The 24655-nt window shown below is 45.6% G+C and overlaps 1 protein-coding gene across 6 annotated transcripts; it reads right to left on the bottom strand.

Moving 5' to 3' along the window:
- Positions 1 to 2092: 2092 nt before the first annotated feature.
- On the bottom strand, positions 2093 to 24587 carry RILPL2 (Rab interacting lysosomal protein like 2). 6 transcript variants are annotated; one of them, XM_061169693.1, is made up of 4 exons: positions 24152 to 24580; positions 16469 to 16620; positions 10777 to 10890; positions 2093 to 2617 (listed from the first exon to the last, which is right to left on the bottom strand). In XM_061169693.1, the coding sequence occupies exons 1-4, from the start codon at positions 24470 to 24472 to the stop codon at positions 2587 to 2589; spliced, it is 618 nt and encodes a 205-aa protein (XP_061025676.1). In that variant the 5' UTR covers positions 24473 to 24580; the 3' UTR covers positions 2093 to 2586. The 6 variants fall into 6 exon arrangements, with proteins under 6 accessions (XP_061025676.1, XP_061025678.1, XP_061025673.1 ...); XM_061169695.1 differs by lacking the exon at positions 2093 to 2617 and adding an exon at positions 8086 to 8614 and having other exon boundaries at positions 16469 to 16551; positions 24152 to 24587; XM_061169690.1 differs by lacking the exon at positions 2093 to 2617 and adding an exon at positions 8088 to 8614 and having other exon boundaries at positions 24152 to 24584.
- Between the last annotated feature and the right edge of the window lie 68 nt (positions 24588 to 24655).

Genomic DNA, 24655 nt, shown 5'->3' on the forward strand with positions numbered 1-24655 from the left:
AAATCGTCCCCACCCCCACCCCGCCCCCACCGCCAGCCCAGATCGCCATCCCCACCGCACATGCCACCACCCGCCCCTGAGAGGCTTAGTTCCCTCAGCCCCAGGCACTAGAGGCAGGTTGGGACTGTGGGTAGAGTCCTTGGTTTACAGGCGGAAGATCCATTCCCAGCGTCGATCGGCTTTAAGCATTTGTCAGCTGTCACTCTGAACAAATCACTTACCCTCTGAAATTTGTCCATCAAGTTCAGAACAGCCTCTGCCCACCTGCCTTGCAGGGGTTTCCGGAGGATTCAGTCATCATGTATTACTACCTCCTCACGTTGGAGGGGAAGTGTGGCCTGGTGGCCAAGTGCCCAGCCCTGGAACAGAACGTCAGGTTCCAGCCACTTAGCAGCTGTGTAACCTTGGGCGGGTTACCTAACCGCCCTGCGTGCCACTTTCCTCCTCGGTGACATGAAGATGATACTGGTGCTTGTGTCGGGGTGATGGTGAGGATTGGATGAGTTTAAGACATAAAAAGTACTTGCACATAGATGATCCTCAGTAATCAATGTTAGCTATTATTAGGATGAAAATTTTGGGTGGTTTTCTATCATTCACTGTTTACACGTGCCCAGGACTGATAGATACTGCCTCTAAGCCTGCTCCTTCTGGGGCTGGGTTTGGAGTTGGAAGCCTGCAGTGTGGGAGCGGCCGTGTCTGCTGTCTGTGGTCACACTGGGCCCGGCTCCAAGAACTTAGCTTCTGGCACTCCAACGGCCACACCCCAGCGTCTGCGGTTCTGAAGTCAGGATGCTCGGGTTCGTTTCCCAAGTCAGCTCTCACCTCCAAGGTGCAGAAATCCTCCTCCCTCCCTGCTGTTAAGAGGGCAGCAGCCAGTCAGGGTTGCAGCGTTACACGGGGTTACAGGAATCAGGAGCCCCCGATCTAAGACGCTGTTGAGATGGCATTCTGGACCAGACACTTGAACGTTGCCAACTTTTCTTGGGAGGCAGAGTGGTTTTGGCCTTGGCACCTGGGTTCAAGTCCCACTTTTATCACTTTCCAGCTGGGGCCTTAGACAAGCCCCTTAGCCCCACTGTGCTGGCACTTGCTTGGGTGAACCACGGGAATAATAATAACGCCCATCCCATAGGGGTAAGGTGAGGCAACATATATAGGTGTGGGCAAGGCATACAGTAAATTGCACTCATTATTAATATTTGCACTTTTTGGAGAATCAGGGTACATAGAGCATCACAGATAAGAACCGAGGCCTTAGAATCAGGCCTGTGTTTGCATCCTGGGCAGTAACTTCCCAGCTACATGACCTCGTGTAAAGTACTTTAACCTCTTGGAGTCTTGGTTTCCAAATCTGTAAACTGGACGATTAGTATTAGTCCCCATCTCCTCAGATGTTATAGGAATAAATGAGATAATCCAGGCAGCAGGGAAACACGTTCAGTAAGCCAGTGTTATTCACTAAGAAGACAGGCTCATAGGGTGAGTTCAGCAGGCTCATTAGTTTCTTTGCAAAGTATAGTCTCCTGCTATCTACAGACTGTATTTCATTGATTCCTAAATGCACTTTTTTGTTTTTCACATTTTAACATCGCTGAAATCAGGATGAGCCTTAAAATCAATAGCATCTTAATGTTATAATTTGTAGCATTTTTCCTGTCATAGCAACACACAAAATAATGGTGCTCACTTAGATTCAATGAGATGTATGTGCACCATATATATGTATGTAGGTATACATACGTTATATATGTATATATACGTGTGTGTGTGTGTGTATTTGGCTCTTGAACAATGCAGGGAGTTATGGACACCACCCTCTCCACAGTCGAAAAATCCGCATACGGCTTATAGTCAGCCCTCCATATTCGAGTCTCCTCCGTATACGCAGATTCAACCAACTGCAGGTCGTGCAGTACTACAGTGTTTACTATTGAAAAAAGATCTGTGTGTGAGTGGACCTTCGCAGTTCAAACTGCGTTATTCAAGGGTCAACTGTATACAGTTCACAGATTTGGAAACCAAGACTCCAAAAAGCTGAAGTAACTTACACAAGGTCACGTAACTCTAAGAGGCCACTCTAAAACACAGAAAGTGTAAAAGTCATTTTACTTTAATAAAAAAATCATGTAAAGAAAGTCACGTTAGCAAAATCAAATAGTCACTAAATATCAGTGAAGTCATCGCTGCAAAGTCCATACCAGATTTTCCTGCATCCTCTTCTCCCCACCCCAATTTGGGCTGGTGTATTTCGCAGCTACACAGTAAAGACCGCAGTAAAGACCTGGGTTGTTTGTGAGCCCTGAGAAGCAGAAAGCACATCCGCACGCTGGGGGCCTCTTGCGGGGTTGAAGTGGGGCTGCAGGTGGCCCCGTTTCGCTTTCCTTCTGCTTTCTCGATTTCTTTGTGCCGCTTCACTCGCCCTGGCCCAGCCTTCGGGGTTGTTCAGTTCTGCAGCCGGTGAGGCACCCGTTCCTCCTCAGACGGCTTTGAGGGGAAACAAAGGAGCAAGTGCAGTGGGCACGCAGTGGCACTGAGAGATGATTTTTGAAGTCGTCTTCTGAGAACTGAGCCATGGCCTCAGATCTATGTCTGCTTCCCTGACCGGAAAGAGAACCTGGGTGGAGAGAGAGAGGGGTGGGTCAGAGGGAACAGAGCGAGTTCTGAAGCGGGAGGTGCAGAACCTCCTGCAAAATCTGTAAGCAGCTCCTGCAGGCCATTTCCTTGGGGCTCATTATGGGACAGGCACTGTTCCAGGGCTTTCCATCTACTAGCTCATTTCAAACTCATAACAACATGAGGAGGTGAGTACAATCAATACCCCCATTTTATAGATGAGCAAACTGAGGTTATGGGAGGTTAGGTAACAGGCCCAAGGTCACACAGCATACCTTGGAACCACTGGGACTTGGGCCCAGAGCCCACATAACTACTGTGCTAGACTGACAGATGGAGTCTGGAACCTTTTTTTTTTTTTTTAATTTCTAATTTTAAGTGGTTTTTATTGTAGAGGAAGTGATAACTTCTCAATGGTACCTACAATTATAAAATAGATATTTGCAATGAATAAAGAGTAACATGCAAGTTCTTGGATATAACAGATAAAACATATAAAGATATCCCCTGAGGCATGAGTAACAAACTTTCAGTCCCCCTCATGCAAAGTTTTGAAAAGGAAGAATGACAGCTGGGGGCTTCCCTGGTGGCGCAGTGGATAAGAATCTGCCCGCCAACGCAGGGGACACAGGTTCTATCCCTGGTCCGGGAAGATCCCACATGCTGCGGAGCAACTAAGCCCGTGTGCCACAACTACTGAGCCTGCGCTCTAGAGCCCGCGAGCCACAGCTACTGAGCCCGCGTGCCACAACTACTGAAGCCCGTGCGCCTAGAGGCTGTGCTCCGCAACAAGAGAAGCCACCGCAATGAGAAGCCCACACACCGCAATGAAGAGTAGCCCCCGCTCGCCGCAACTAGAGAAAAGCCCGCGCGCAGCAACAAAGAGCCAACACAGCCAAAAATAAATAAATTAATTAATTTTAAAAAAAAACGAATGACATCTGGGGTTGATCAAAGTACAGTGACACAAAGTACAGTGTCAATGCTATTTCCAGTTGTAGGAAAGATGCAAAGATGGCTGGTGGGCTGAAAAGTCAGTGATGGGGACACGGGCTCTTGCTTCCAGTCAAAGACAAACCTCTTGAGCACCGCTAGCAGCTCTGCCAGCAACGGCAGGGACGAGCCCTTGACTCACGTGCGGATACAGGCGCTAGGGCTCAGCCGCCCTCCCCCTGGGCCTGCGCATACCCCGCCAACCCCACTTCCCTGTCTCAGGAAACGTCATCTTCCCCCACCCAGTCATTCAAGCCAGCAACCGGGAGTTGTTCTCAACTCCTCTCCCCTCAGCCCACCTGCTGTACTTTAGTCATCATGCTCCAGATATGTTCTAATCCCACCACCTCTCATCTCCTCCACTGCCACCCGCAGGACAAGCCACCATGAGGAGCATAACAGCCTCCCCTCCTCCCACAATCCACTCATGCGGCAGCCAGAATGACCGCGTCACTGTGCAGAGCTAAGTCACTCCTCAGCTTAAACCCTGCATGGCTCCCCACTGTCCTCAGGACAAAGACAAAAATCCTTCTCAGCATGACCTACTTCTTCGGAGAGTCGTTCATTCATTCATTCACTCATTCATTCCATTAGCTCGATAATCTTGTCTGATCGTGAAACTGTGGCCTCACACTCTTTAAACCTGTGTCCTCAGGCTGGCTTACAAACATTGTATTTTTGCCGTATCAGCCTCAAACTCCAATTAAGTAACCCAAAGAACTCCCCTAGAAGAGGCAGAAAGAAACCAGTAGCTTATGGGGACTTCCCTGGTGGTTCAGTAGTTGGTTAAGAATCCGCCTTCTGATGCAGGGGACACGGGTTCGATCCCTGGTCAGGGAACTAAGATCCCACATGCCGCGGGGCAACTAAGCCCACGTGTGTCGCAACTACTGAGCACACGGGCCACAGCCAGAGAGAAGCCCGTGCGCCTCAGCAGAGGATCTCGTGTGCCGCAAAAAGATCCCGAATACCGCAACTAAGACCGACACAGCCAAAAATAAAATAAATAAATAAATATTAAAAAAAAAAAAAAGAAAGAAACCAGTAGCTTATGGGTCTGGAAGCCTTGTTTACAGTGAGATCCTCAGCCAATGAATGTCCCAAATAAACACCTTCAGATCTGACACCTGCTGTAGGGTGGAGATGCTCTTTCATTCATTATCTTACCTCAGTAGACCCTTTCTTGGGGAAGAAACACTCCCACTGGCCCTACTTTGTCCCCTCAACCCTTCTTCACAAAGCAGCCAAAGTGAGCTTTTTATAGGTGAATATGGACATGTCACTCCCCAGCTTAAAACCTTCCAAGGTCTTTCCAAAGCACTTAGAATGAAACCCAAAGTCGTCACCGGGATCCACTCGGCCCCGAATGACCCGCTCCCTCCCCTTCTCCAGCCTCACCTCCCTTCTCTTTGCTGCTCCAGCCACCATGATCTCTGTTGCACAAGCTCTCTCCAGCCTCTGGCCTTTACACCTGCTGTTCCCTCTGCCAGGAAGGCAGGGAAAACTCAGGTCATTATGGCCTTCCAGGGCTCAGCTTGAATGTTGCCTTTTCATAGAAATCTTCCAGGACTCCCCAAATCTAAAGTAGCTCCCTATCGGGAACTTCCTGGTGGTCCAGTGGTTAGGACTCCGTGCTTTCACTGCCCAGGGCTCGGATTTGATCCCTGTTTGGGGAACTAAGATCCCATAAGTCGCGTGGCGTGGCCAAAAATAACTTAAAAAAAAAAGCAGCTCCTGATCAACCTCTCTCTCAGCACCCTATTTAATGGTCTTCAGCACAGGTAGGGCCATCTGAAACTGTCCCGTTAGTACATTTCCTGACCGGTTCACTCTCTGCCTCCCCTATTGGAATGTAAGCACCATGAGGGCAGGGACTCCATCTTGCTCACTGTATCCCCAGCACCTAGATCAGTGCCTGGCACATGGTAGGCTCTCAATAGGTATTTGTTGGAAGAGTAAGTAAATGTGGTTTCAGGTGGTCTTGTCTGATAAAGCTGTTTCATGCAGCCATTCAAGAAAGCCTGGTAATACTTAACTGAACTAAGTAGACATGCACTCTGTGGGCTGTTTGCCCCCGCAGAAGCATCCCCTCCCTTCTCCAGCCTGCTCTCCGCTCCAGGAGGCTGAGCTCTGTGGGGGATCTCAACAAGCTCCCTTGTCTTCTAGCTTCCGGCTGGGCTCAGCCAACGGGAAGCATCTGCACGTGCGGGGAGGGTGGGAAGAGAGAGAGGTGCGTGCATTCACTCCCGGCTGTGTCCCTGCCAGGCTTTGTTTCACTAGTTACTGTGTGTTCCTCTTCTGAAGGCCACATGCCTGTCTGACTCTCCCCCTTCCCCTCACAGCTCCCTCCCCTCGCCCCTCTGTTGCCCGCCCCAGGATGCTTCTCCATCCCTTATCTCTGTTCCCACATCTGTAAAATGTCCCTTCTTTAAATCTTTTCAGTCACTCCTTTTGCGTGAGCCTTTGTTTCTTGATAAGCAAGAACCCAGGATGATAGGCCCCATGGCCCTGCAATATCACTCCTGGGTATACATCCCTGGGAAATTCACACCCAGGTCCATGAGAGGACATGAACAAGCATGGAGATATTCACTGCAGCACTGTCCACAGTGGGGTAGGCAACCTGCGATCCCATCGCCGGGGTCAGAAACAAGTTGGATGTCTACACTGCTATATGAACCGCTCTTAAAAACTGCTTAATGGGGACTTCGCTGGTGGCGCAGTGGTTAAGAATCTGCCTGCCAATGCAGGGGACACAGGTTCGAGCCCTGGTCCAGGAAGATCCCACATGCCGCGGAGAAACTAAGCCCGTGAGCCACAACTACTCAGCCTGTGCTCTAGAGCCTGCGAGCCACAACTACTGAGCCCACGTGCTGCAACTACTGAAGCCCGGGCTCCTAGAGCCCATGCTGCCCAACAAGAGAAGCCACTGCAATGAGAAGCCCGCGCACCACAAGGAAGAGGAACCCCCGCTCACCACAACTAGAGAAAGCCCGCGCACGGCAACGAAGACGCAACGCAGCCAATAAATAAATAAATAAATAAATATAAATTAATTAATTAATTAATTTAAAAAAAAAACAAGCTGCTTAATGTCCATCAGCAGATGAATGGATAAATCGAATGTGGTCTATACATACCATGGACTATCACTGGGCCTTAAGGATGAAAGAAATTCTGACACATGGTGCAACATGGATGCACCTGAAGACATTATGCTAATCACATAAGCCAGCCATGAAAGGACAAATACTGCATGTCTCCACTTCTATGAGGTCCCCAGGGTAGTCAGATGCATAGAGACCGAAAGTAGAGTGGTGGGTGCCAGGGGCTGGAGGAGGGGAACAGAAGAGTTATTGGTTAATGGGGACAGAGTTTCGGGACAGGATGACGAAACAGTTCTGGAAATGGATAGTGGTGGTGGATGCACAGGATCTTCATGCATTTAATGTGACTGAATTGTACACTTAAAAGTGATTAAAATGGGGGCTTCCCTGGTGGCGCAGTGGTTGAGAATCTGCCTGCCAATGCAGGGGACACGGGTTTGAGCCCTGGTCTGGGAAGATCCCACATGCCGCGGAGCAACTAGGCCCGTGAGCCACAATTACTGAGCCTGCACTTCTGTGGCCTGTGCTCTGCAACAAGAGAGGCCGCGATAGTGAGAGGCCCGCGCACCGCGATGAAGAGTGGCCCCCGCTTGCCACAACTAGAGAAAGCCCTCGCACAGAAACGAAGATCCAATAGAGCCATAAATAAATAAATAAATAAATAAATAAATAAATAAATAAATAAAAATCCCAGTGATAAAAAAAAAAAAGTGATTAAAATGGTCTCACAGACAGAGAAAACAATCTTATGGTGACCAAAGGGGAAGTGGCGGGGAGGGATAAATTAGGTGTTTGGGATTAACAGACACAAACTACTGTGTATAAAATGGATAAACAACAAGGACCTACTGTACAGCACAGGGAACTATATTCAATATCTTGTAATAACCTATAATGGAAAAGAATCTGAAAAAGAATATATATATATGTATAACTGAATCGCTTTGCTGTATACCTGAAACTAATACAATATTATAAATCAACTGTACTTCAATTTTTTTTAAAATTATTATTATTATTTTTGGCTGCGCCCCACGGCATACAGGATCTTAGTTCCCTGACCAGGGATCGAACCCGCAGCCCCTGCATTGGAAGCGTGGAGTCTTAACCACTGGACCACCGGGGAAGTCCAACTATACTTCAATTTTTAAAAAAATAATTAAAATGGTAAATTTTATGTTAGGTATGATTAAAATAAAAAACACTAAAAAAAAAAAAAGATCATTCAAACTCAGTTCTCAAAGCCCAAAACACCTGACCATATATCGGCTAAAGCTATGCTGTCCAATACAGCGGCCACTAGCTATACATGCCTTTTGAGCCCTTGAAACATAACGAGTCTTTTTTTTTTTTTTAAGTATTTGTTTATTTATTTATTTATGGCTGTGTTGGGTCTTCGTTTCTGTGCGAGGGCTTTCTCTAGTTGTGGCAAGCGGGGGCCACTCTTCATCACGGTGCGCGGGCCTCTCACTATCGCGGCCTCTCTTGTTGCGGAGCACAGGCTCCAGACGCGCAGGCTCAGTAGTTGTGGCGCACGGGCCTAGTTGCTCCGCGGCATGTGGGATCTTCCCAGACCAGGGCTCGAACCCGTGTCCCCTGCATTGGCAGGCAGATTCTCAACCACTGCGCCACCAGGGAAGCCCCGAGTCTTTTTTTAAAATTAATTAATTAATTATATTTATTTTTGGCTGCGTTGGGTCTTCATTGCTGCGCACGGGCTTCCTCTAGTTGCGGTGAGCGGGGCCTACTCTTCGTTGCGATGCACAGGCTTCTCATTGCGGTGGCTTCTCTTGTTGCAGAGCACGGGCTCTAGGGCGCACGGGCTTCAGTAGTTGTGGCGCACGGGCTTAATTGATCCGCGGCATGTGGGATCTTCCCAGGGCTCGAACCCGTGCCCCCTGCATTGGCAGGCAGATTCTTAACCACTGCACCACCAGAGAAGCCCCATAACGAGTCTTAACGGAAATGTGCTGTCAGTGTAAAATACACATCAGATTTCAAGGGCTTACTATTTAAAAAAAAGAATGTAAAATATCTCATTAATAATGTTTTATAGTGATCACACGTTTAAATGATAATATTTTGGATGTGTTGGGTTAGTAAAATATATTATTGAAATTTAAAAAAGAGTGCCTGAGGGAATTCCCTGGCATTCCAGTGGTTAGGACTGTGCGCTTCCACTGCAAGGGGCACGGGTTCCATCCCCGGTCGGGGAACTAAGATCCCTCATGCCACGGTGCAGCCAAACAAATTTTTAAATATATATTTTTTTTTCTAAAAAAAAAGAGTGCCTGATAAAAAAGAAAACAACAACAGTGTTTAGTGAAGAAAAAAAAAACAATACGAGGAAACAGAATGAAGTGTTAAACAAAAATATCAGTTACTATTGAAAATACATCCACAAAAGACAATATACAATTTTTAGAACACGGTAAATAAATACCCATATGAGACTGGCTGAGGGGGAGGGGAGCTGGGAAGCAGAATGGGAATGGGGGATGGGGATAAAGAGGGAACAAATAAAACCAAGAAGAAAGGGGTCTTTCGCTCACAATGAGGTGCATTGTGCCATGAGCTGAGACTCACTAACGCAACCCTATGTTCCTGAGATCCAAAAAGAGAAAAAGAAAAAAAAAATTTTCTCCTCTCTCTTGAAACAAAGGCATCTTAATTAAACCTGCCCTGGAAGGTAACTCAGAATCTCTGATCCCTCAAAATTATTTCCCTGTGAAATTGGAGTCCGCGAAGTCCTTGCAAAATAGGTCACTGCAGCAGCCCCAGCGTGAGCACCACACCTGGTGCACAACATAGACTCAGTGAGGGTTTGTTGACTGACTAATGACCGAATGAATGGAAGAAAACGAGGTCCCCTCAGCCCTCCCTGAGAGGCAGGAATAATGGAGCAAGAGCCAGATGGCGGCCTAGGACCTGATGCAGCCTGCGATGGTGGGTCATTTGGATCGTACAGTCTTTATTTTTAATCTTAAATTATTTGCCAGCATTTGGAAATCAGATTCCATGAACAAATCCGGCTTCTCGGCTTCACTCAAGAAGCGGAAGCTCTGGTAACATGTTATTCCTAGGCCAGACAGAACTGAGGGGCAACTGTCCCCTATCCCACCCCACAGCCCCATCACTCATCCACATTAAGTGCTCTGCCCCCGTAGGCTTTCTAGTTTGAGATCCCTGATCGAGGCTGTTTCTCACTTTCGATCCAAAAGACCAGGAGCTGATAAACTGTCACCAGGCCAGACATTCTCAAAGCAACCAAGGCAAACCAGCTGCTTGCTTCAGCATGGGGTGGAGGAAAGGTGTGCCTAGTTGTACTGACATCTGTAGACAGAAAAGTCACATCTCAAGGTGTGGTCCAAGGGCTCCCCACATCAGAACTGTCTGGGAATTTAGTAAAAATCCAGATTTCTGGGCCTCATCCTAGAACCAATGACTTGATATCTGAGAATCTGAATTTTAACTAGTGTCCCACACTCTATGGTTTGAGGCACAGCAACTAAAGAAACAAGGGATTAACAATGGTGCATGAACACGAGGGGAGTATTCAGAGGACACTGCATTATGGGTCCCAGCATTGGGAGACCCAGGGTCCTCCAAAGTTGGTGATGAACTAGCCCCCTTAAACTCCAATAATTATTGTTTCTGTGTTTTTCTTGTGGTTGTAATATTATTATTATTTGGTTATTGTTATTATATCATAGGGAGGCAGTAGAGTGTACAATCTGGACTTCCTTGGGTTCAAATCCTGACTTCACAATTTACTATCTGTGTGACCTTGGGTACGTGACTTTACTTCTTGGTATTTACTTCCCCATCTGTAAGTTGGGGATTATAATAGTTCCTACCTCATAGGGTCACTGTGAAGAGTCAACGAATTAATATATGTTAAGTGCTTACACTACTGCCTGGCAGATATTATAATACACCAGCAATGAGTTTTCATATCAGCTGCAAGACCACCACCAGGAGAGCAGGACCTCCCCCTCTCACCCCCACTCCTTCCTTTAGTGATTATTTAGTGGCAACAGGGGGCAGCCAGGTGACTTACAGCTTCCTTATGATTGTCTTCTCCTCCTTGTTACTGCTGGCATTGCTGGCCCTGGTAACCAGAGCATCTTTTTCTCTTCTTCCTCCTGGGCCTTCTCTTGCTGGGATCAGGCCACTAGGAAAAAGGAGACAAATATTTGGGTTGTTTTATTGCAGATCTCTTATCTGTGCAGCTCTGAAAGTGAAGGTTCTTAATAATTATTAGTATATTAATATTATCATTGAAAGTGCTACAGTTAGACATTCTGACTCAGATGATTAGAATCTTCCTTCCACCTTTCCACTGTTGACACCTCTTCTTTCTTTCCCTTGGCTAATTCCATTGGCTGGTACTTTAAGCTTCTCCAGTTGCTAGAAATATAACCATGTATAAATCCTCTAACTTAACCCTTGATTTCCTAATTAGTAAAATAAGGATAATGAAAGTACCTAATTCCTAGGATTGAGGGATTAAGCGAGATAATAAATGGAATTCATTTATTCGTTCAACAAATATTATTAAGCTACATATTGTACCAATGTATATAGATATAGCAATTAACAAAATAGATAAAATATCTTCTCTCATGCAATTTATATCCCATTGGGGAAGAAAACAGTCAAGAAACAAATAAATAAGTAAAATTTAAAAATATATAGTAAGTCAGATGGTGATAAGACCTAGATTGATATTGATCAATAAGATATTTAGGTCAGGTGACCCAAAGAGGGCTAGAGTATTTCCCTGGATTTGATGTACAGAACTTGGAAGAAGGCTATTCTCTCTCACTTGCTGATTGCCAGCAGCCATGCTTCCTAAGATTCAGAGAAGGACTATCTTTAATACAAGATAATAAGGCCAAAAAAGGGAAGCAAAGAGGAAAGAAAGAGGCACACAGTCCCTGATTCCAACCCTGAGGCCTTAGTTGCAGTTTTTTCTTTATTTCTGAGACCAATTCCAGGATCCTTCCCAGCTATGTGAGCCAATAAAACTCCCTTTTGTGCTTAAGCTAGTTTGAATTGGATCTCTGTCACCTGCAATCGAAAGAAGCCTGACCACAGTGAAGCATTTCAAAGTCTGACCCAGGGACTTCCTTGGTGGTCCAGTGGTTAAGAATCCGCCTTCCATGGGACTTCCCTGGTGGCGGAGTGGTTAAGAATCCGCCTGCCAATGCAGGGGACACAGGTTCGAGCCCTGGTCCGGGAAGATCCCACATGCCGTGGAGCAACTAAGCCCGTGCACCACAACTACTGAGCCTGCGCTCTGGAGCCCGCGAGTCACAACTACTGAGCCCCCATGCCACAATTACTGAAGCTCACGCGCCTGGAGCCCATGAACAATGAGAACAAGAGAAGCCACCGCAATGAGAAGCCTGCACACTGCAATGAAGAGTAGCCCCTGCTCGCCGCAACTAGAGAAAGCCCGCGTGCAGCAACAAAGACCTAATGCAGCCATAAATAAATAAATAAATAAATAAATAAATAAATAAATAAATAATTTTTAAAAATAATCCGCCTTCCAATGCAGGGGATGCAGGTTCGATCCCTGGTCGGGGAACTAAGATCCCACATGTTGTGGGGCAACTAAGCCAAGGCGCCACAACTAGAGAGCCCACGTGCTGCAACTAAGACCTGATGCAGCCAAATAAATAAATAAATAAATATTTTTTAAAAAAAAGTCTGACCCAGTAAGCTCATTAGATCCACTTAGGTATTTTGTTGTGGTACCTACTGGTAAATTTATGTCCATGCTACAGGCATCAATTTTCCCCTTACTACAGACTGAATTCATATGTTGAAGCCCTAACCCTTAATGTTATGGTATTTGAAGATGGGACCTTTGGAAGACACTTAGGTTTACATGAGGTCATGAGGGTGGGCCCTCATGATGGGATTAGTGCCCTTGCAAGAAGAGACACCAGACGGCTTGCTCTCTCTCTCATTCTCCCCACCATTTGAGGACACAGCAAGAAGGCAGCTGTCTACAAGCCAGGAAGAGCCAGAACCAACCATACTGGCACCTTGATCTTGGACTTCTAGCCTCCAGAACTGTGAGAAAAAAAATTTCTATTGTTTAAGCCACCCAGTCTCTGGTGTTTTGTTATGGCAGCTGGAGCTGACTGAGATGCCCCTTTAGGTATGAACGTCAGATAGCAGAATTTACCCCTCTCTCTCTTTCTTTGCAAAGAGTGGGCTCTTATTACTTAATATTGTTATTTCTATTTTTATTATATATATTAATTATAATAATATTCATATCAGAATCATCTAAAAATTACCTTTTCCCACTATCTACCATTACCTAACACCCTAAAACTTAGTGATTTAAAACTATAATGATTTATGACTTCTCATGATAGCTCTGTTTCTTATGGTTGATTTGGTGGTTCTCCTGATGGTCTAGTTTGGGGTTCTCAACTGGCTGCATTCAGTTGGTGGATCAGCTGGGGGCTGGATGCAGCTGGGGCTGTCATATGGGACACCTTCGTTCTTCTTCATGTGACCTCTCCATGTGACTACCTTGAGCTTCCTCATAGCATGGCGGTCTCAAGGCAGCAATCTAAGAGCACAAACATGGAAGCTGCTAGGCCTTTTACAGCCTTAACCTAGGAAGCCAAACAGCATCACTTCCACCACATTCGATTGGTCAGAGCAAGTCGTAGGGCCATCCAGATTCAAGAGGACGGAAAATAGACTCTACCTCTACTCCGATGAGAGGAATGGAAAAGTCTCATTGCAAAAGGAATGCAGGGGGACTTCCCTGGTGGTGCAGCGGTTAAGAATCCACCTGCCAATGCAGGGAACACGGGTTCGAGCCCTGGTCCGGGAAGATCCCACATGCCACGGAGCGACTAAGCCTGTGCACCACAACTACTGAGCCAGCGCTCTAGAGCCCGTGCACCACAGCTGCTGAGCCCGTGTGCCGCAACTACTGAAGCCCGCGTGCCTAGAGCTGGTGCTCCGCAACAAGAGAAGCCACCGCAATGAGAAGCCCGCACACCGCAATGAAGAGTAGCCCCCGCTTGCTGCAACTAGAGAAAGCCCACGCGCAGCAATGAAGACCCAATGCAGCCAAAAATAAAATGAATTAATTAATTAATTAAAAAAAAAAAAAAAAAGGAATGCAGGATGGGAAAAACTGTTGTGACCATCTTTGGAAACAGTCGACCATATCTGCTTTCAGTTAAAACTATCATTAGTATGAGCTTGGGCCTCCAAATTGATGCAGTTGCTAAGAGAACACCTCAGTTGACATGCTGGTTTCTCCAGAATATATAACACAGGAGACTAAGCAGAATCCTGCTGTCTGTCTGTTGGCCTGTACCAGATGGGAAGTGCACATCTGTTGCTCTCTGGGAATTCAAAACTGGAACTAACGTGTGTTGCTTTATTCACTAGCAAGCTGCTCACGGCATAGGCAGTCTAGCAGTTCCTCTTTTTAACTAACCGTGTCTGGAGTACTTATTAAATGAGATGAAGACAGGTCTTTCCATTAACATCGTTCCAACCTCAGCAGAAGGAAGACAATTAAATTCCTGTTGGCAGAACTCAGCTCTTTTGGATTTAGCTTCCTAGGACATTTTTACTTTGATGCTCTCTTAATGATGCCATATTGAATGAATTTAAAGAATAATATCACTGGGGCTTTGTTTTGTTTTGAATTAGAGTATTTCCTTACTTCCAAACTTTCCAAGTCCAAATGTGGCATGATAATTAAAAGCTCAGGCTCTAATGTCAGGCTGTCTGACTTCACGTCTCAAGGTTGCCACCACCAGCCCTGGGACTTCAAGCAGGTACTTGACCTCTCTGACCCTTAGATCATCTTGGGGCTAACACTACCCTAACTCATAGGCTTGCTGTGAACACTAATTGAAATGATGCTCGGGATACACTTAGCACATGGTAAGCATTGATAAATATTAGTTGGCATTACGTTTTGTTTGTTTTGTTTTTTACTTTTTGGCGGCACCCTGAGGCATGTGGGATCTTAGTTCCCCCACCAGGGATCGAACCTGCGGCCCCTGCATTGGGAGCTCGAAGTCTTAACCACTGGACCACCAGGGAAGTCCTGGCACCATGTTTTTATTCTCTTGATCTTTCCTTCTCCTGCCTCTAAGGAAACCTGCTTTGTTTAACTCAGTGTTTCCCAGAATTATTCAACCACAGAGCTCCTTTTTGCCGCTCTGTGTGGCTTGTGGGAACTCAGTTCCCCGACCAGGTATTGAACCCGGGACACAGCAGTGAAAGCGCCGAATCCTAACCACTGGACCACCAGGGAACTCCCTAGAGCTCCCTTTTCAAGAAATACCTACATAAAGTAAAATATTTTGGGAAACATGGTGCAGAAGGATAAAGCAAAGTCCAAATCTGCTATGTCAACAGCTTCCTTATTTCCTCTCTTGCTTGTCCTACAGTTCCTCCTCTACCCAGTATTATTGTGATCTTTAACTTTTAAATTTTATACAATTTCAAACTTAGAGAAAAGGTGTAATACTAGTACAAAAACTTCCCATATATCTACCCAGATCCCTCAAATGCTTATCCGTGTATCTATCTACCTACCCATCCATCCATCCATCCACCGATCCACCTACCCATCCACCCATGCAACCATCTTCTCCCTGAACCACTTGAGAGTAAACTGAAGACATCTTACCCCCTCACTCCTAAATGCTTAAGTGTCTTTCCAAAGAACAAGGACATTCTCTCACATAACCAAGTCGTTCAGTTATCAAAATCACCACATTGATCTTTTAAAATAGTAAATCAGACTGCGTCATTCTCTTAAGACTTCCCAAAATCTTCTCATTACACTTACAATAAAACTAGAGCTCCTGGGCTTCCCTGGTGGCGCAGTGGTTAAGAATCTGCCTGCCAATGCAAGGGACATAGGTTTGAGCCCTGGCCCGGGAAGATCCCATATGGTGCAGAGCAACTAAGCCCGTGCACCACAACTACTGAGCCTGAGCTCTAGAGCCTGCAAGCCACAACTACTGAAGCCTGCGTGCCTAGAGCCCGTGCTCCGCAACAAGAGAAGCCACAACAATGAGAAGCCCGCACACTGCAACGAAGAGTAGCTCCCGCTCACCGCAACTAGAGAAAGCCCACGAACAGCAACGAAGACCCAACACAGCCAAAAATAAATAAATAAATAAATAAATGTAAAAAAAAACACCAAAAACTAGAGCTCCTTCTTGTGGCCAAAAAGGCCACCGCTTGGTCTCTTCTGGACCATCCTCTACCTCACATTCCAAGTTCCACCATGGTGGGTCTCTTAAATTGGCCAAATGGGTTCCTACCTCAGGGCCTTTACACTTCTTGTTCTACTTTTGCACAACCAAATCTTTACATGGTTGGCTGCTTCTTGTCATTCACCTCAGGGGGGTCTTCCCTGACCACCCAGTCTAAAGCAGGGCCCCCCCAGCACTCTGCTCTTTGTCATGTCACCTTGATCTACATTCTCTTCAGCATTCACCACCATTATCCTGTGTGTTCATTGCAGGCTTCCTGGCTGATTGCCTGTCTTCCCCCTAGACTAGCACGGACTTTCTCTTTTGTTCCTGCTCTACCCCCAGTGCCAGGAATAGTGTCTGGCATATAGTGGGTCTTCAATAAGTAGATTGGATGAATATAAGAACAGATATGTAATATATCAAGGAATTCTAGGCAGTGTCTTGCTCTGTGGTGTAGGGGCCCCAGGCAGCACAGCCCACCTCTTATAGCACTGCAGCTCTTCCTGCACCACCAGCAGCTGCGACTTGAGTTTGTTGCGCTCCTGCAGCACGTCTCTCAGCTCCTGTAGAGTAAAGCGTGGTCGGTTGGGATCTGTCAGGTCAACCACCATTTTGTCTGGTCCCAGGTTCACCTGTAAGAAAAGACATCACTTATACAGTTTCCCTCATGAGGATGGACTGTCCATCCCAGAAAGGAAAGTTCTCTTGTTCTGTTACTACTCCCAGGGACCCGATGAGATGAGACGTTGCTTGTTGGAAGTGTTTGGTTGATGGTAAAGAGGCAAGAATTCTAAGTACCATTCTCCAAGAAAGGAGCCAGGGCTCCTTGGAGAATAGCTGAGTCCAGGGCTGGAACAGGGAAAGTCCAAGTTGAGTCTGGAACATTCCATTGGGTAAGGGATGGAGACAGATCAAAAGGACACAGTTTGAAGGCACTCCTACTGGCCAAACTGAACGACTTGAGTATCCACGTGAATAGTAACAGGAATGGATAATAACCCATCAAATAAAAACAGGATTCAGGAATCCATACTTAAAATTTTTAATTTAGGGAATTCCCTGGTGGTCCAGTGGTTAGGACTCCAAGCTTCCACTGCAGGGGGCATGGGTTCAATCCCTGGTCGGGGAACTAAGATCCCACATGCTGAGCGGCGTGGCCAAAAAAATAAAATAAATAAAAATTTAAATTTAAATTAATTAACTAATTAATGGGGATGTAATGGCTAATCTTATGTGTCAACTTGACTGGGCTAAGGGATGCCCAGATAGCTGGTTAACCCATTATTTCTGGGTGTGTCTGTGAAGGTGTTTCTGGAAGAGATTAGATTTGACTTGGTGAGCTGAGTACAGCAGAGGCTCCTCCCCAGTGTGGGTGGGCATCATCCAATCCATTGAGGGCCTGAATAGAACAAAAAGGTGGAGAGAGGGTGAATTCACTCCCTGCTTGAGCGGGACATTCTTCTTCTCCTGCCCTTGGACAGTGCACATCAACGCTCCTGGTTCTTGGGCTTTTGGACCTAGACCAGGACTTATACCATCAGCCCCCTGACACAAGCCGTCTGACTTGGACTGAATTACACCACCGGCTTTCCTTATTCTACAGCTTGCAGGCAGCAAATTGTGGGCCTTCTCGGCCTCCATAACCACGTGAGCCGATTCCTATAATAAATATTCTCATCTGTGTCTATATCTACATCTATATCTCCTATTGTTCTATTTCTCTGGAGAACTCGGACTAATACCGGAGAGGAGGAGGGGGATCTGTACTTTACAGAAGAATGCCAATTAATAAGTGTAGAAGATGATAGAGTTAGAAAATCATCCTTTTGCAACCAATGCAGTAATAATTGATTCAGGCAAGACTAATGAATGGACCTAAAACTTTTGGGTGAAAGTTTGTTGGGGAACAGGATATTTCACAGTTTCAAAGTACTTTCCCATAGGCTACTTATGCATTACAAAGGGAATAAAGACACCCTTACAGTGCAGAAATCTTGCAGACACCACCTTAACCAAGTGATAGAAGTTACCATCACCAATAACGACAAACTGAATCAGGTGCCTACTGATACGAGGCACCGAGAAGGACACAGCATCGCTTAAGTGGTATCCCTGCTAAACATGTATAACTTGAATCTAACCATGAGGAGACATCAGAACAAGCCCAAGTTGAAGGACATTCTACAGACTAACTGATACACAATCTTCAAAAATGTCAAGGTCATGAAAGACAAGGAAAAGCTGAGGAACTGTTCCAGACTAAAGCTGACTAAAGAGATACGTCCTAAAGGTACCGTATAACCCTGTATTGGATCTTGCATCAGAAAAAAAAAATGCGATAAAGGACATTATTATGAATTTTGAATAGGGATGGCATATTAGATCTTAGTATTCTACCAACTTTTCCCCCTGAATTCGATCATTTATTGTGGTTACGTAACAATATGTCTTAGGAGATACACACTGAAGTATTTAGTACTTAGGGTGAAAGATCTTAATCTTTTACTAACTCTGCAGCTAACATAATGTCTGAAGATTTTGAGTGAATAAATAATATATAGACATAAATATTTGTTAAATATGAGTACATATGTGCATATATACATGTATGTATATGTGTGTATATAATACCTCAGTGTGTATCTCTTAAGACATACTATACACACACACAAACACATATATACATACACCTGAATATAACATCTGAATTGAGGTGAAAGGTATACAAGTGTTCATTGTACTTATCTTGCAACTCTTCCATAGGTTTGACATTTTTTCAAACTAAAGTTAAAATAAAGCAAATATTTGAAAACAACCTAAATGTCCATTAGCAGAAGTCTAGTTAAACAAAGGCACAACCACACTCTGGAATATTCTACAGGTGATAAAGAGAATAAGCCACACTATAAAGAGAAATGCAATAGTGACCACATTCCTCCTCTCGGATTGACAAACATCAGCATGTTTGAAAACACACTGTTTTGTAAAAGCTGTGGGGAAACCGGTTCCTTCACTGATTGCAGAGGGAGCCAATCTCTTTAACCCATTTGGAGTGCAACTTGACAATACTTATTAAACCGTCCAATGTGGGGGACTTCCCTGGTGGCGCAGTGGTTGAGAATCCGCCTGCCAATGCAGGGGACACGGGTTCGAGCCCTGGTCCGGGAAGATCCCACGTGCCGCGGAGCAACTAAGCCCGTGCGCCACAACTACTGAGCCTGTGCTCTAGAGCCCGCGAGCTGCAACTGCTGAAGCCCACACACCTAGAGCCCATGCTCTGCAACAGGAGAAGCCACCGCAATGAGAAGCCCGTGCACCACAACGAAGAGTAGCCCCTACTCGCCGCAACTAGAGAAACCCCACACGCAGCAACGAAGACCCAATGCAGTCATAAATAAATAAATTAATTAATTTAAAAAAAAAACAAAAAAAACCTTACAGTGTGGCTTTCCTTTGACCCAGTGAATCCACTTCCCCTAGATACTCAGGGGGCCAACTGCTATAGGTCAGAGTAATTCACTGTTGCATGGGGTTGGAGCAAACGATTGGAAAATGAAGGTCTTTTTTTTTTTTTTAAACACTATTTTATTTATTTATGGCTGTGTTGGGTCTTCGTTTCTGTGCGAGGGCTTCCTCTAGTTGTGCCAAGCGGGGGCCACTCTTCATCGCGGTGCGCGGGCCTCTCACTGTCGCGGCCTCTCTTGTTGCGGAGCACAGGCTCCAGACGCGCAGGCTCAGTAATTGTGGCTCACGGGCCTAGTTGCTCCGCGGCATGTGGGATCTTCCCAGACCAGGGTTCGAACCCGTGTCTCCTGCATTGGCAGGCAGATTCTCAACCACTGCGCCACCAGGGAAGCCCATGGAAAATGAAGGTCTTTTGATAGGAAACTGGTTAAAGCAGAGATTCTGAACCTTTTTTTTTTGTGCCGTGGACCCTTAAGGCAGCCTGGTAAAGCCCACATGGATTCCATCGCAAAATACTGATTTTAAATGTATAAAAGGCATAGGATTCCAAGAAAACCAACTAAGATAACACACTCACCAAAGTCTTCTAAAAATAAATTTGTGATTCCTAGACCTGCTTCTTTATTAAATAACACGACGTAGCCACAGGTCTAATAAGATACAGAAGGAAAACAAAGTTTTGAGATCTGCACTACACTGTAATGGGATATGAAAACATCTGTGATTTCCATTGGTGATTGTCACAGGTACTGCTAATATTACTGTGGTTTGTTGTCTATAGTCATAATTGAAGAAAGTGTTGTATTTCAGATGGAGGTTGGTGAAAATAAAAATACAATTTCTTCTCATGCAAGTTCATAGATTTTGCGGATTAGAATCATGATCCTCTCGGGGGGTTCCAAAAACTCCAAGTTAAGAACCCTCGGACTTCTCTGGTGGCGCAGTGGTTAAGAATCCGCCTGCCAATGCGGGGGACACGGGTTCGAGCCCTGGTCCGGGAAGATCCCACATGCCGTGGAGCAACTAAGCCCATGCGCCACAACTACTGAGCCTACATTCTAGAGCCTGTGAGCCACAACTACGGAGCCTGTGTGCCACAACTACTGAAGCCTGCGCTCCTAGAGCCCGTGCTCCGCAACAAGAGAAGCCACCGCAATGAGAAGCCCGGGCACCGCAATGAAGAGTAGCACCCGCTCACCGCAACTAGAGAAAGCCCACGCACAGCAAGAAAGACCCAACACAGCCTAAATAAATAAATTAAAAAAAAAAAAAAACCCTCACGCTGAGCAGTGGATGATACTGTACAATGGAAGTTTTCAAAAGCCATTAAAAGATGAGGAAGCTCTTTACGTTCTGATTTAGTACAACTTTCATGCCATGTTAAGTGAAAATAAGCAAGAGGCAGAACGGGGTATGTATTATAATACCATTTGTGTGAATAACGGAAATATATATTCATATCTGCTTGTGTTTGCATAAAGTATCTCTGGATACTTTAAGAAACTGATCATTTAAATTTTTTCCAGGGAGGGGAAGTGGTGGCTAGGGGTGGAGAGAGATGGGGAGGGAGTTTTTCCAAGGCAAACACTTTTGTAACACTTGAATTTTGAACTTAAATTTTTAAAAAAGAAAGGAAACAAACTATTCTCATACCCATTGTGATGGCTACTGTAATCAAACAAACAAAACAGAAAGTAAGTGTTGGCAAGGATGTGGAAAAATTGGAACTCTTATGCATTTCTGGTAGGAATGTAAAATGGTGTGGTCACTATGAAAAACTGAATGGCAGATCCTTTAAAAATTAAAAATAGAATTATCATGTGATACAGCAATTCCACTTTTGGGTATATACCCAAAAGTCTTGAACGCAGGGACTTAAAGAGAGATTTATAGATCCACGTTCATAGCAACATTATTCACACAAGTCAAGAGGTGGAAGCAACCCAAGTGTCCATCAACAGATGGATAAACAAACTGTGGTGGATCCATACAATGGAATATTATTCAGCCTTAGAAAGGAAGGAAATTCTGACACATGCCACAACATGGAAGAACCTTGAGGACATTAAGTGAAATAAGCCAGTGGCAAAAGGACAAAGATTATCCGACTCTACTTATATGAAGTACCTAGAATAGGTAAATCCATATAGACAGAAAGTAGAACAGTAGTTACCAGAGGCTTGAGGGAGAGGGGGAATTTGGAGTTAGTGTTTAGTGGGTACAGAGTTTCAGTTTCGCAAGACAGGAGTTCTGGAGAGGATGGTGGTGATGGTTGCATAATAATGGCTGTGAAAGTACTTAATGCCACTGAACTCTGCACTTAAAAAGACGGTAAATCTTATGTCTACCACAACTAAAAATGGTAACTAAAAAAACAAGAAAGAAAGAAAGAAAAAAAAAAACACTAGGGCATATTTTTATAAACTGTCTAGTGACACTAAATATTCATTTTCTCTGCCTTTTGCCCCACCCCTGTTCTTAAGACTACAGTTTGGGAGGAAAATGTGCCAGCTCATCTGCTGGCTGACGAAGCTTGTCCGCTATGCCCCAGACAGGAAATGACCCGGCCGCCATGCAGACCACACTGTTCATGGTCCGTGATGGGGCTTTCTCCATATCCTTGTGCCTGGAGTTGGAGGTGACAGGAAAAGAGCACAGAATGTGAGCTGAGGGATCTTAGGCAAGTCATTTAACTGCCCTTGAATCTCAAAAGTCAGGCTACTAATCATGACACTCAACCATCCCATATGACGGATACTAAAGAAGAACCTTATCTACAGATATAATTGTCACCGTGAGCAATGAGTAGGTGAAATAAAAGAGTACCAAGGAAGCTACCAGAAACCTTCACTCTTCCCTATGAGTTTCAGCCACCCAGTTCCTGCTGTCCTTTCATGGCATACTTCTCAGTTTGTAATCCTGTGGTCTAGTTTTGGAGGTCTGTGTGTCTTGCCTCTCCCACTAGATGAGAAGCTCCGTGAAGGCAGGGACCTTGTCTAATTTAGCGCCATAGCTCCAGAGCCCACACAGTGCAGTCACTCATCAATGTTACTACAAGAAAGGTCATAGGTCTGTATTTTAGTACAGTGTGGTTAAGACTAGCATCTCTGAGCTCAAATCCTGCCTCCACCTCTTACTTGTTGTTAAGTCCTCAGGCAAATTACTTAACTGTTCTATGCCTCCATTTCTGTAAAATGGGAATATTAATAGTATGAGGATTAAATGAGATAATCCCCTTGGGGCAGTTTTTTTTTTTTTTAAACTGTAGCTGGAGATTCACTAGTGAGTCGTGATATTAATTCAGTGAGTTGCAAAATAATTTAAAAATTCATAAAAATAGAATAGGAAAGTATGACTGTACATCATGTCTAGTAAGGGAGAGTTAGGGTAAATTGTTGAAACTTTTGTTTCATCAATACTGGATATCAATGTAAAATGTAATTTTGTAAAATGGGGGTATAACATATATACAGAAAAATGCACTAATCTTGAGTTTATAGCTTGATGATTTTTACCATATGTGTACACCCATGTAACCACACCTGGATTAATTCTCTATAAATTTCCCTCCTGCTCCCTCCCATCCCATCCCAGGGCTACCATCAACCTGTCTTCTATAAGTAAAGATTATTTTGCCTGTTCTTGAATTCCACATGCAGGATGCTCTCTTTTGTACCTGGCTTCTGTCTCTCAATGTAGTATCTGTAGGATTCATCCATACAGTTGTGTGTATCACTACTCTGCTCTTTTTCATTGTTGTGTAGTATTCCATCATATGAACATACCACAATTTAAAAAATTGATTCCTCTTTTCCATTTGGATTGTTTCCAGTTTGGCACAATTATGAATAAAGCTGCTTTAAATATTCTTTTTTTTAAAAAAATTAACTAATTAATTTTTGGCTGAGTTGGGTCTTTGTTGCTGTGTGCGGGCTTTCTCTAGTTGCGGTGAGTGGAGGCTACTCTTCGTCGTGGTGCGCGGGCTTCTCATTGCAGTGTCTTCTCTTGTTGCGGAGTACGGGCTCTAGGCGCGCGGGCTTCAGTAGTTGTGGCTCGCGGGCTCAGTAGTTGTGGCTCACAGGCTCTAGAGCACAGGCTCAGTAGTTGTGGCGCACGGGCTTAGTTGCTCCGCGGCATGTGGGAATCTTCCCGGACCAGGGCTCAAACCCGTGTCCCCTGTATTGGCAGGCAGATTCTTAATCACTGCACCACCAGGGAAGCCCTGAATATTCTTATATGTATCTTTTTGTGGTCATAAGTACTAATTTCTCCTTGGTTAAAAAAGTATTTCTTACTCTAGGTCAAAGATTCTCAAAGTGTGAAACCTGGACCAAGAGAATCAGCATCATCTTGGAACTTGTGAGAAATGCAGATTCTCAGGTCCCATTGCAGACCTACTGAGTCAGAAACTCTGCAGCTGGCGCCGGGCAATCTGTGTTTTAACGAACACTCAAGGTGATTTTGATGGCTGCTAAAGCTTGAGAAGCACTGCTCAAGGTCCTGGTCAAAAATGCTGGAAGCCGTTGCTTTAGAACACGCTCGGCACAGGGTCCAGCACCAAGCAAGTGCTCGATTAATGTTAACCATCTTAACGCTTCTAATCTGAAGACTGCATACTCGTAGTGATTTGTTTTGAGGGGTTTGGATGTTCAAGAGAAGAAAGCGTCCCCCCTGCCAGTGGCCGCTCCCCTCACTCACCTCCCTGCCGGCCGCCGAGCCCTCTCTCCGCAGCCCCTCCACCTCCTTCCGGAGGTTGTCCCGCTCCATTCTTAGCTCCTCCACCGTCAGGCTGCCCTCATTCACCAGCGTCTCCAGCATCTCCAGGACGCGGACGATCTTGAACTGCAGCTGTGTCACCCGGGGGTCGCTGCCCAGGGCCATCAGCTCGCGGCCCATCACGTAGGAGATGTCATACACGTCCTCGGCGGTCAGCTGGAAGGGGCTCTTGCCCAGGGCCCCCTCGGGCCCAGCCTCGTCCCCCTCCTCCTCTTCCTCCTCTCGCAAAGGGGGCTCCTCCATGGCCGCCCAGACCCCTGCAGCCTCCGGAGCTGCTTTCTCGGAGTCTCCGAATGTCTAGCTTCCTCGCAGCACAGAAAACTTTCCGCGGGGCAGAGGACCCAGCCTGTTCAGGGCGGGGCAGGAGCAGCCAATCAGCGCAGCCGAGGGGTGGGCCCGGAGAGGGGCTGTAGGAGGAGGCCACGC

This window comes from Eubalaena glacialis, chromosome 15 (genome assembly GCF_028564815.1).
Source record: "Eubalaena glacialis isolate mEubGla1 chromosome 15, mEubGla1.1.hap2.+ XY, whole genome shotgun sequence".
Lineage (NCBI taxonomy): Eukaryota > Metazoa > Chordata > Mammalia > Artiodactyla > Balaenidae > Eubalaena > Eubalaena glacialis.

What these genes read in the sequence shown, in the direction of transcription:
- RILPL2 (XM_061169690.1), bottom strand. Translation starts at nt 24,472, where the DNA reads ATGGAGGAGCCCCCTTTGCGAGAGGAGGAAGAGGAGGAGGGGGACGAG. An exon ending in GCTCGGCGGCCGGCAGGGAG is followed by an intron (nt 16,621 to 24,151) that starts GTGAGTGAGGGG and finishes CTTTTCTTACAG; the next exon opens with GTGAACCTGGGACCAGACAA. An exon ending in AAGACAATCATAAGGAAGCT is followed by an intron (nt 8,615 to 10,776) that starts GTAAGTCACCTG and finishes CTGCCAATGCAG; the next exon opens with GGGGCACGGGTTCGAGCCCT.